This window comes from Coloeus monedula (genome assembly GCF_965178545.1).
Source record: "Coloeus monedula genome assembly, chromosome: 2".
NCBI lineage: Eukaryota > Metazoa > Chordata > Aves > Passeriformes > Corvidae > Coloeus > Coloeus monedula.
Window position 1 is genome coordinate 88,149,007 of NC_138782.1, and position 11,302 is coordinate 88,160,308.

Consider the following 11,302-nt stretch of genomic DNA (forward strand, 5'->3'; position numbering starts at 1 on the left):
AAAAGCTGGGATTTTATTATTCACATGAAGGGCATTTTTTCTTTGCCACATCAAAAAAGAAGTACGTTGTGTTTTTCTACAAGTGTAGCACCTAAAATGCCTGTTAAGTTTATGGTTCTGGTTCCTATGGCATCCAAAAATTAGATTAGTATTAGTAGCATTTTTCCTAACTCCTATTCCCAGTACTTCAGATAAAACTTGGAAACTGAAATTAGCAAGCAATGTGAGTTACTATGTCAGAAATACATCAGATCCTCTCAAGTAATTCTTATCACTTAAAAGCCTCAGTATGTCAATAAATTGTTCTTGTTGTAACACAGACTATAACAGATATTTAAAGGGGAAAAAAAGGGGTTTTTTTCTGGATATTCACTCTAAATACTCTTACTGAAGGAAGTTGTAAGGTCAAAACAGTAATTTTAAAAATACTGCAAACATGATCCCCAAGCTAATGTGGCTTGGTACAGCTGCCTTAAGCCTTCCTTGTGTCAAAGAAACTTGGTTCCTTAGTTAATTCTCGCCATACTCAATGTTCTATGTGTGTCTGTGGTTGAAAATTTTGTTTTTGTTTTTGTTTGAGGTCTAAGAAACCAATTCACCTGAAGAAACAAGTCAGCCTCCCAGTACCTGAAATCTAGGGCACAGAAATTGGCACAACTGTAGAGTCAGTAGGATTTGATGAGACAGACTTTAGAAATTCCAGATAGGCCAGAATTAGGATCCTGTTATTTTTCCCCAGGGGCTGTAGAACAAAAAACGGACTTTTGCTCTGCAGCAGAAGTCTAAAGAGTTGGAATCAGGCAGCTGGTTAAACTGTTAACTAAAAATAGGTATTTAGTTATAACTTTTGACATCTGTTTTAATTGACTTAATATTCTGGTTTCCTAAAGGTAGAAGAAGGATAAGATGAAGAAAAAAGAAAGTGTATAGTCCAGAAGTCTTAGAAGTTCAAGCATAACTATTTGTATTACATTGAAATTTTCTCTGAATCTGAAGACAGTTATGTTTAGTGACTACAGTAAGATTCTTTATTCAGTAGGTCAGCTCCAGAAGGCAACGTAAAAAACCAAATCTAAAGACAGTGCCTAAGCCCAAGAGGCATCCTGAAGATCTTGATGTTCTTCCACAGCCCTAGTCTAGTCAGTGTTTCTGTTATGACTCAACTCTAGCACTGCAGCCTCTGAACCTCACTGAGATCCATAATGCAGGTATTCTTGTATTTCCTCTGAGGCTTTTAAGTCAAGCCACAATTTCCTGGTCACTTAAAGTCAGGATGTAACTCCACACTGGACTGAAAAGCTGTAGTCCTGTCTTTGTCACCTCCAGCCAAGAAAGTACTCACTGACTATGTGGTTGTTCTTTGAGCTGCCACTAGTATTTGAACTTAACTGGGGAACTGATCTGAATTAAAAGGAATCTGGCAAAAAGCATAAAGACTGGCTTTAAGGTAACTTAGTGCCAGGCTCATGGGCCAAAAAAAGAAAGAAGGAAGGTGCAGGAAACCAGCTGGTGTTTTAAAGTGACTGTAGGATCATGAGTGCCTCCTAGTAGATCAAATACCATACAAACGCAGGGGTAGTGCTGCTTATTTTCAAAAGCTTTTGATTGAAACCTTTTTTCAAAGGTAGGAGACAGGTCCCCCTTCTCAACAGTATCTGAGGAGACTCAAACGCACATCAGCTGCAGGCAGGTTCACTTGTGGCACTGACAGCTGAGGGGGAAAAAGGGCATTCTCATTCCCTTCTGGAAAGGCTGCGCTGTTCTGCACAGAATGCTTCAGTATTCACTGAGCAGAAACAAGAGAGTGGTTGAGGGGTCAGGATATTGAACTAGGAGGGAGCCGCCCCCCCCCCCCCCCCCCCCCAGATTTGTATCCTTGTTCCAAAGGCTGCCTTTGAGCCTGCCCTTTTTGAAAAGAAGGCTTGTAAGATGAAGTGTCTGTGTTCACCCATCCCTCCATCTCTCCTTCCCTAATGAATAACACCAGACACATCAACCAATTTCATCCAAACCCGACAAAGCAATAGGGGTCTCCAGAATAAGAAGTTTTTCCAGTTTAATGAAAAGGACGGCAGAGAAGAGGAGCAAGACCTTAGCAGTGCCTCACTGTGTGGAAGAGTAGGGCATGAGCTCACCTTCATACAGCATCAAAGAATGAACACAAAAGAGTGATGCCAGAAATGCCACAAGGACAAGCTTTGTTCAGACCTCAGATTTTACTAGGCTCCAAAGAATCAAACTCTGACACATCAATCCATAGGAAAACATTAGGGCTTTATTTACAGGGTTTCCATGTATTCTACATTACTGGATTATAATGTGTAAACCAAGCCTTCCTAAGTGATCATCTGGAATCACTCATCCTCATGCTTTCTCTCTTACCTTTTTCTCAGCCATTTTGTTTAGTTATTCTTTTGTTTTTGTTTTGGTTTTTTTGGTAGTGAAGTTGAAGAGTTTCAGTAGCAAAATAATGCACTCAGAATTATGATAGTTACAATGCTTTGTCAGGAACTAAGATGACTGAGAACCAAACTTTGTACTTTTAGTCATATTCAATGTCAGCTGAAGAGAAGCCCTGTTTTGGCTGATGACATGGCCATATAAGCAGTCATGATAACTCAAGGCCAGCAGTAGGAACAAATGACTTAGAACCAGCAGTAAGGTGGAGAGGAGCAGGGAAAATGCCAACCCATTCATGAGCAGCACACATGGACTGAGAAGGTACACCCTCAGTTCTCCAGATGATCTCTCTGATTTCAATTCTACTTCGTAATAAGCTTTCTCCTGTGTTCCCTAGGTTAGATCCCATCACCAGACTGACTTCTACATATGGGTATTGCTAATGTAGTCATTAGTAGATCAATACATTTGAGTAAGTGTGACTAAAAAAGAAGGGGCACAGAGCTTCAACTGTAATGCCTGGGGGGTTTTCTCTCAGATCAGTAAACATGCTAAGCAAGTGGTAGAAGAAAAATAGAGATTTTGATTTATTTTGCCCACTTTTTTTCCTTTTGTGACACCCGTTAGTGTGATTTTTCAAAAACCAAACACTTTGTGAGTCTTCTTAATATGCCCATAGAGCACACATGTTACTGTATTTAAACCTCAAATCACTTACAGCACATAGTAATTACCACCATGGGAGTAATCTCTAAAGCCACATTAATATGTTGATCCATGCCAACAGGATGCCAAGTCACATGTCACTTCTTGAAATATGCTACACACATTTCTAAAATATGCTCAATATTTACATGAATATTCAGTAATTCTGATCAGATGTGGAAGAGCATGTCTTTAAAACAGAGTAAGCTGCTGTCCTGCTGGGTTTCAGGTACTTGGCATAAGCTGCAACAGTCAGGACAATTTTCAGACCAATTATATGTTCCCATCACACATCAGTGGCCAATTTCATTGAGTTGCTTTGAAACACGTAGTTTGCTGGCAGGAGTTTCTGTGAGCTCATCTTTCAAACTTGTTTTCATTTAGGAGAATGGTTTTCTCCCCTGCATCAGTGTTAGTTATCCTCTTTCTCTTAATTTTGCTTGAGCTCTCTTAGGCAAAACTATATGCAATATTTCTCATTATAGATACTAATCACATTCACTTTGAAACTTACTCCCTACACTCTTCTCTTACCTTGGTCTTTTTTTTCCTTTAAAATGTAACCAGAGTTAACTACTGTCAGGTGCAGAGCTATCGGCTCTCAGGTATGAAACACTCAGGTGTGAATGGTTCTCCAGACAAAAAAAACCTCTCCTTGGGATTTTAAAAATAGAAGTACTGATGTATGCTTCTCCTCTGTTGCTTGGGTGTGCATTGTCTGTGGTACATTCATTTTTGTATTATCTGGTGATATTTGTTTGTATATATTGTAAGGAGAAATTAAACTTTGTATGTTAAAATGTCAGTTGATGTGCTTCATTATATGAACTAGTACCCTGATGTGTTTCCTGGAGAAGTTCTGCTTTACATCAGCAGGACTGAAAGCAGAATTAGCTGGTTTACATTAACTTCATTTTCTTTTCCTGTCATTAAAATAAATTGGTTTAAGTGAATACATAGTTCCTTGAAATATTCCCATCTAGAACCCTAGAAAAATTTATTTAATCATATCCTTCAAATATAATCATATTCCTATAGAGGGTGGCCCAAAAGAAATCTGACAGAATCTGCCCTACTCTAATTTTAGTTTAGTAGGTGTCTTAGTTCAGACACCTCTTTTAGTAACTATACTCTGTGTGTATGTATATATATCATATATATATATAAGCATTTCAAATACAAACAACCAAGACAAACATAAAGTGTGTGTTCTCTAGGTGTGTGACAAATGAATGAAAGATAAATACCAGTGGAAATTATTTGATTTTTTAAAAAATCCTAGTATTTCTCCCACTCTTTTCTGCACAATTACTGTTTGGGTCTGTAGGAGACAGGTGTCTGATTTAGACACTGACTGTAGTTTTGCTGTTCGTTCAGTGACTGAGCCTTAACAAGGAGTGTGATATTTTTCTGCTACACATTTTTTTAGAATTTTGTGTTTAAACTCCTTATTAAATGTGCACGGTGAATATTAAGAAAATAATTTTCATACAGAGTTCATGTGACTCTCATTGAAGTTAAGGGGTGAGTTCGCCTGAGGTTACCGTCTGATATTATGTAAATGCAGCTTTTAACATCATACTCCAGAAGAGCTTCAAGTTAGAACAGCACTGGCTGTAAGGTAAAATCGTTCAGTAATTAGTGGTTCTTTCACATTCACTGCTCAAATGTGGTAGAACTGGTGTACGTGTCTTGTTGAAAATCAGTTGTTATTGAAAAATTTTATGGAAAATAAATACTTCCAATTCGAGAAATTCTATTATTTCATTTGCCTTAACGTATTTTATTGGACGTTCCCTCAGCCCTGCTCTTGCTTCACCACATATGAAAAGCAGCACTGGGATCTGCCATCTAGTGGCAAAGTTGTGGCACTCAGAGTACATGGAAAATACTTCCATTTTTCTTTCTTCTTATAATGTAACTTCACGAAACACCTTGCAAATATTAGTTAGGAAGCAGATAAAGGCAGAAGTCAATAAAAATGTGAAGGCAAAAATAATAATATAATTGGTGTCATTTCTTGGGTCACGTAAATTTTGAAAAATCTTCAGACTGTTAAAGAAGGAATCTTAACAAAAGTAATTTCAATTAAGATGAATATTTCTGAAAATCTATTACTGTGTGCTTTAATTAGTATTGGTACAGTTACATTATTTGAAATGCATAAAATACACCTTTTCAGAGAAAAATATTAATTGACAGTTAAATTCCTATATTTAAAAGGTTGCCTGTAAGAGCTGTATATATAGGTAGAAGAACAGAAGACCAGGCCATTAGTACTTCAGCAGAGCCCAGGGATTAATCAGGGTCAGGGACCTCTGATACTACACACAGGGCAAAATTAAATACGGCCTTTTGAAGAAAATGCCAGCACTTAGTTTTGCATGCTGTGGCTGAAATTTATCCCCATTAAAGCTAGTAGCAAAATTCAAGAAGACTTGCTGAATAAACCCAGCATAGGTTTCTAAGCCAAGCTTAAATTAAAAAAGTGAGAAATGACCCCATACCTCTTCCTCATCCCCATTTATGAATCGCCACCAGATTTATGATGAATTTGCTTAGACAAGATACTGGACACCCAACTCTAAGTCTTCTTCTACCTAGTTTGGGTGTGGGACTGGAACTTTGGCGTCCCTGTGCCTTAATCCATTCAACTGTATTACTCCTTTTTCCTGTGGACAGCCAAATGATGGTCTTCACATTGAAGTGGAAGCCAAGGGCCTCTGAGCCCTTGACAGGTACTAATTTAGTTTCGCTTTGTAGCAGTAGCCAGGACAGTTTTATCAAGCAGTGATGCGAGAGTAAGTCTGTGAGACATTTTTAGAAAAATGCCTTGCACTGCCATTGTAATTGTTCTTCTTTAAAGTAACTTGCAATGCATTTGTAGTTTCATAAACCCAAATGTTTTGCTCTCTTTTCTTTTAGAGAGTGTCATCATTCACCAGTTACGCGTGAACTCTAGATGAGTTACCGCCCGCTAGAGCTCTCTGTGTGCACTACCCTCCATGCCCGTGGATGGATCACTGTAGAAGCTCTCTGCCATCAACACCAGGGTCACTTGTGCTACTGATTATTTGTGGAAGTATTAGTGCTTCCATTAGATTTTATATTTTTTTTTCTTGGTAGAGCTTTAAAAACGAATGGCCTTGCTGGTATTTTTAAAAGTATCTAATCTGAGAGAGAGCAGCAGCTGAATTTCACTTTTATTTGCAAAGCCTAAGGCACATGCTTGATTTTGTTTGATATTTGCCATATAATTTATTTTTATAATACACTTTGTAAAGTAGCTGTCCCGAAGTTGCAATTCCTGTTGCTTATGGCACATTTATTTGTAGAATACACTGTCAAATTTGCAATTTGATATTTTTGTAATAGAGAGTATGTGAAGAAAGAAAAATGTAACTTCAGCAATGTTTTCTGTTTAAATGGAAAAGCATTCAGTAGATTTTTTGCCACCATGAGATTCTGTGAGACTAAATAATCTGAAGACTGCTGTATGGAATTTGTTGCAGAATATTTCTTGCACTGTGTGATGTTTTGGCATAAAATTAAGTATTAAAGTCCAATGCCTTGAAATACAACCAGATTTACTCATTTTAAACAATGTCAGTTTTTAAAGCTGTGATTTTTTTTTCTATATAAAGTATGTTTTTACTTCTGCCTGTACCAAAAAAAGTTGATTTTCATTACACTGTAACTAATAAATTTTCACAACTATGCAAATGTAATCAGGTGTTTGCATTTTAACTCCTGTTTCATAAGGTTGGCAGTGCTCATCTATGTATGTGTTCATGGGGACAGAATATGGGTTTGGAAGCTCTTTTTTCTTGTCTCATACAGTGTCACAGTGATGTACGGGGTAAAACTGATTCATAGAACCATAGAATGGTTTGGGTTGGAAGGCCCTTAAAGATTGTGTAGTTCCAATCCCCCTGCCATGGGCAGGGACGCCTTCCATTAGATCAGGTTCCTCAAAGCCCCATCCAACCTGGCCTTGAACACTTCCAGGAAAGCTGTTCAACAGCTTCTCTGGGCATCTTGTTCCAGTGCCTCACCACCCTCACAGTAAAGAATTTTTTCCTAGTATCTAACCTAAACCTACTGTCTTTCAGTTTGAAACCATTTCTCCTTGTCCTGTCACTACATGCTCATGCAAATAGTCTCTTTCCATCTTTCTTGTAGGCTCAGAAGTTAAGATACAAAGAAGGATCAATTACCAAGCCCTTAATGACTTAATTGTTTCTAACCTTGTGCTTTTACAGCACAGGCAGAGATGTTCGAGTGGTACTGTCAGAATCTTCAGTCCTGGACTAGCACCTGGACTAGACACCAGGTACTCGGCCACATGCTGAGGGGCCCCTTTCACACTGATGGCTGTAACTTCTGAAATAGCATCCAGAGAGTTCTGTGGCAGCTATACTTAAGATGATTTTTTAATGAATGATATATAAAGGTACATGCAATCCAGGCAGGGTCTTTTTTTTCTTATACATCTCATAACCGATGAGTTTTAATGTAAGTCATTGGCACATACTTAAAATACTGCAGATTTTTTAACTGCAGAAGCTACTGGGAGAAATTACTTTTTTTTTTGGAAGGGAAAACAGTGTTGCTTGCAGGAGATGTGCTGTGAGATGCCAGAAAGAGTGCATTAATGCAGCATCCCACTGGGATGGCTAGGTCAGTCCATCTTTGAAGCTGGAATATCACACTGCTGTGTAGTCAATTTGGTCTTCATGGGAGCCACGGGAGCTGTTTTTCCTCTTAACATATGAGTTCTGCAGCAAATGCTGACACTCTAGAGAAGCAGGGTATTCTGGGACCTGTATGAACTTCCTTGGAGTTGATCTCCATTGTGAAGAGTTTACTAATACAGCCATACTGAGGAATCAAAATAAGTGCTGCTTATTCTGGCAGAAGAGTAATTTTGTTGGTACAACTTATGCTTAGTTGGTACCCCATGTTTTTTAAGGAGTGGGGTTTTTTTTGTACAGCAGACAATGTATGCCAATAACACCAGTAACATAGCTGTGTCTGTAGATCATAATTTAGAGCAAGCTGAGAAGAATTCCAGCTTTTAGAGAGCAATACAGCTGAGGTGAATAAAGTTTAGTGTGTGCCACATTTCAGTTTACTGCACAGCAGAATGAACATTGTAGTGACCCGGATCTTCTATTTTCAAAACATTACTTGAGAATCCAAAGCTATCCATGTTAAGATCTACACTGAACTCAGCTGGAATGAAATTCCTGGCTATTTGAAAGTGACAGTGACATGCCTGAAATAAACTTCAGCTTTTAAATATGAGTAGGACATAAGTAAAATTATTCCAAAGCTGAGTCTAGATTTAAAAGGTCCCAATCAAAGTAGAAAATATTTTTTCTCGTTTAGATTTTAATATAAAGCCAATTCAGTATGAATGTAACTTTGTGATTCATAAGCAAATACATAAACATTTATGGTTCTGCAACTATGTTAAGTTTTTAAGCTTCCCAAAATAAAGCTTTGTTTAAAGCATAAATACAATCATGGTGTACTGAAATAGTTTAAATTTTAAAGTATTTTTTATGAACTGAAGCACTTTGGAGTAGGAGACCGGTGATTTCATCTTGCACTTATGTTCCTGGTCAATTTTTTACATTACCTAAGTTGGACATGAATCTAAGACAAATATGTAAAAAAAGCGCATTAACCACATAACTAGCCTGTATTTTGGGGACACTCAGGAAGAAATCTATTAATATAGACTAAAGAAGTGATTAATTTCTACAAGTATTGTAATTTTAAAGGAGGTAATTGGGAAGTGCTTTCACACTAAGACAATGTAGAGGCTACCTTGGGCTATAGATATCAGTAGCTTTTAAGCAATAGAAAACCAGTGAAGATCTACTTTTCCCTTAGAGATTTCTTACTGTCTAAAGAGGACTGAAAGACCTGTGTAAGTATTAATATAGTGATAAAATATAAAGTTTATATCTAGGAAAAAATCTCAAATGCTTAGATTTCTAGAGACAAATTCTGCAGCCCGCGAGTTTTCCTTTTGTCTTGTTGTGAAACATAATTGGACAAATTTAACACTCCCTTTCTTGCCAGTCCTCTCACACCTGGGAGCATCAGGTCCCAGCTTCCCAATATTGCCCCTTGGTTATCCTGCTTCCAGAGAAATTTCTTGCCATCTCTCACCACATGTTTACAAGCAGTCTTGTTCCCTTAGGATCCCATGTTGCATCTCCCTGGATTCTCTGTGAATTGTGTGAATAAAAGTTACTGTAGCTGAAGGTAATGATTGCAAACAGAATATAATAAAGGAAAGGGTGGTACTAGCGACAAGGGGCTTATCTAGGGGCAATGGCAGCAAAAGTTGGGGTCCACAAGATAGTGGAAAAGATAAATTAAGAATGAGATATAGTTTTAGCACAGATGCCACAAGGAATACGATTAACTTTTGTACCCTATATAATTATTTAGGCACCGAATTAATACTTAAATTTTAGATGCCTATATATCCAAATTTCCTATGCTATCTATGACAAAGAGGCCTTTTGTACGTCCAGAGCAAAATACATTTGTACAAGTCATGTGCTCCCCCCAGTGGTCTTGGCTGATGCTCTCGGTGCTCCAGAGAACTGAAAGGCATTTATTTTACAGAAACTGTTCCACAGCCAGCCAAAAAGTCTTCAGATTGCACTACGTGCTTATAAGTTATTTAATTAAATTGTTCTAATTATTTTCCCCTGAAATTAAGTAAATACATAATTGCTTGCTGAATCTAGATTTTGGCAGCACTCTGGAGTGACTGCATAGGGAGGACTAGAGTCCTCACAAAACAGACGTGAATGCAGAAGTGGCAATAAAGTGAGAAACATGGACTTTCAATTTTGCATCAGCTTGAGTAATGCCTTCTAAAGCAGGTATTCTGGGATACAAGTACATACTCCCACACTGCGTTCCACAGGGTGACTGCTTCTTCACGGAAAGGGTTTTAACCACTGGAACAGGCCGCCCTGGCGGGTGGTGGAGTCACTGCTCCTGGAGGTGTTTGAGACTTTAAATGGTACTCAGTGCCATGGTGTAGCTGGCGTGGTTGTGTTCAGCCAAAGGGTGGATTCAATGACCTCAGAGGTGTTTCCCAGCCCAACTGATTCTGTGATTCTATTTAGTGCAGTCAGATTAGCTCCTAAGGGAAAAAAACACCCACATGTGTAAATATCTAAAGGGTGGGTGTCAAGAGTCTGAAGGAGCCAGACTCTTCCCAGTGTTGCCAACCAACAGAACAAGAGGCAACAGGCAGAAACTGATGCACAGGAAGTTCCACCTGAGTTCGAGGAAGAACTTCTTTACTGTGTAGGTGACTGAGCACCAGAACAGATTGCCCAGAGAGGTTGTAGAGTCTCACTGACTAGAGAAATTCAAGAACTGTCTGGATGCAGTCCTGTGCCATGTGCTCTGGGATGACCCTGAGCAGGGAGGTTAGACCAGATGACTCTCTGTGGTCCCTTCCAACCTTACCCATTCTGTGATTCTGTATTCACTGTATTGATTTACTCACACGCCTCCTGACAGCAGAGCAGGAATACAGAGCAGAACAGCTCCCAAAAGCAGTGGTGAGTGAGCACACACAGCTCCATTAAGAGAAGCTCTCAAAACTCTCGTGCATTATTACATCTCTACAGTGGCACTGATCCTATTTATGAGGGTAGGAAGCTGAAGCTGACTTCTCCATTTTTGGTCCAATGGACGCTGCCTTGGATCTGCACCGCTCCTCATGGCAACAGGGAGGATGAAGTGCGGGGGAACCCTCTCGGAGCACTGAGCAGGGGTGACAAGGCTGCGGGCCCAGGTCTTACCCCAACCTTGGGCATAAGGCAGCATGACCCCTGCCCTAAGTGCACCAGAGCAGAGCCTGCCTGGCCAGCACACAGAACATGTCTCATGAGGAGCGGCTGAGGAAGCTGCGGGATTTTGGCCTGAAGAAAAGGAGGCTCCGGAGGGACATCATTGCTCTCTACAACTCTGAGAAAAGGCTGGGGTGAGGTGGGGACTGGTCTGTTCTGCCATGCCTGCAGTGAGAGGACAAGAAGAAATGGCCTTAGCTGAGACAGGGGAGATTCAAATTAGATATTAGAAAAAAAAAAAATTCCATGTTGGGGTGGTCAGGCAATGGAATAGGTTGCCCAGGAAGGTGGTAGAGTCTCCA

At 39.3% G+C, this 11,302-nt stretch overlaps 1 protein-coding gene across 4 annotated transcripts in view; it reads left to right on the top strand.

Annotated features, from left to right (window-relative positions):
• The window catches only part of FILIP1 (filamin A interacting protein 1), a 102,954-nt gene extending 96,121 nt beyond the window's left edge, over positions 1 to 6,833 (top strand). For all 4 annotated transcript variants that reach the window (XM_082302482.1, XM_082302484.1, XM_082302483.1 and 1 more), the window contains one exon: positions 6,031 to 6,833. Coding sequence is in view for 1 of the 4 variants with exons in the window: in XM_082302484.1 (XP_082158610.1) it covers positions 6,031 to 6,071 (41 nt within the window). In the remaining 3 variants the exon portion in view is untranslated. The remainder of the gene's footprint in view (positions 1 to 6,030) is intronic.
• The last annotated feature ends 4,469 nt before the right edge of the window (positions 6,834 to 11,302 follow it).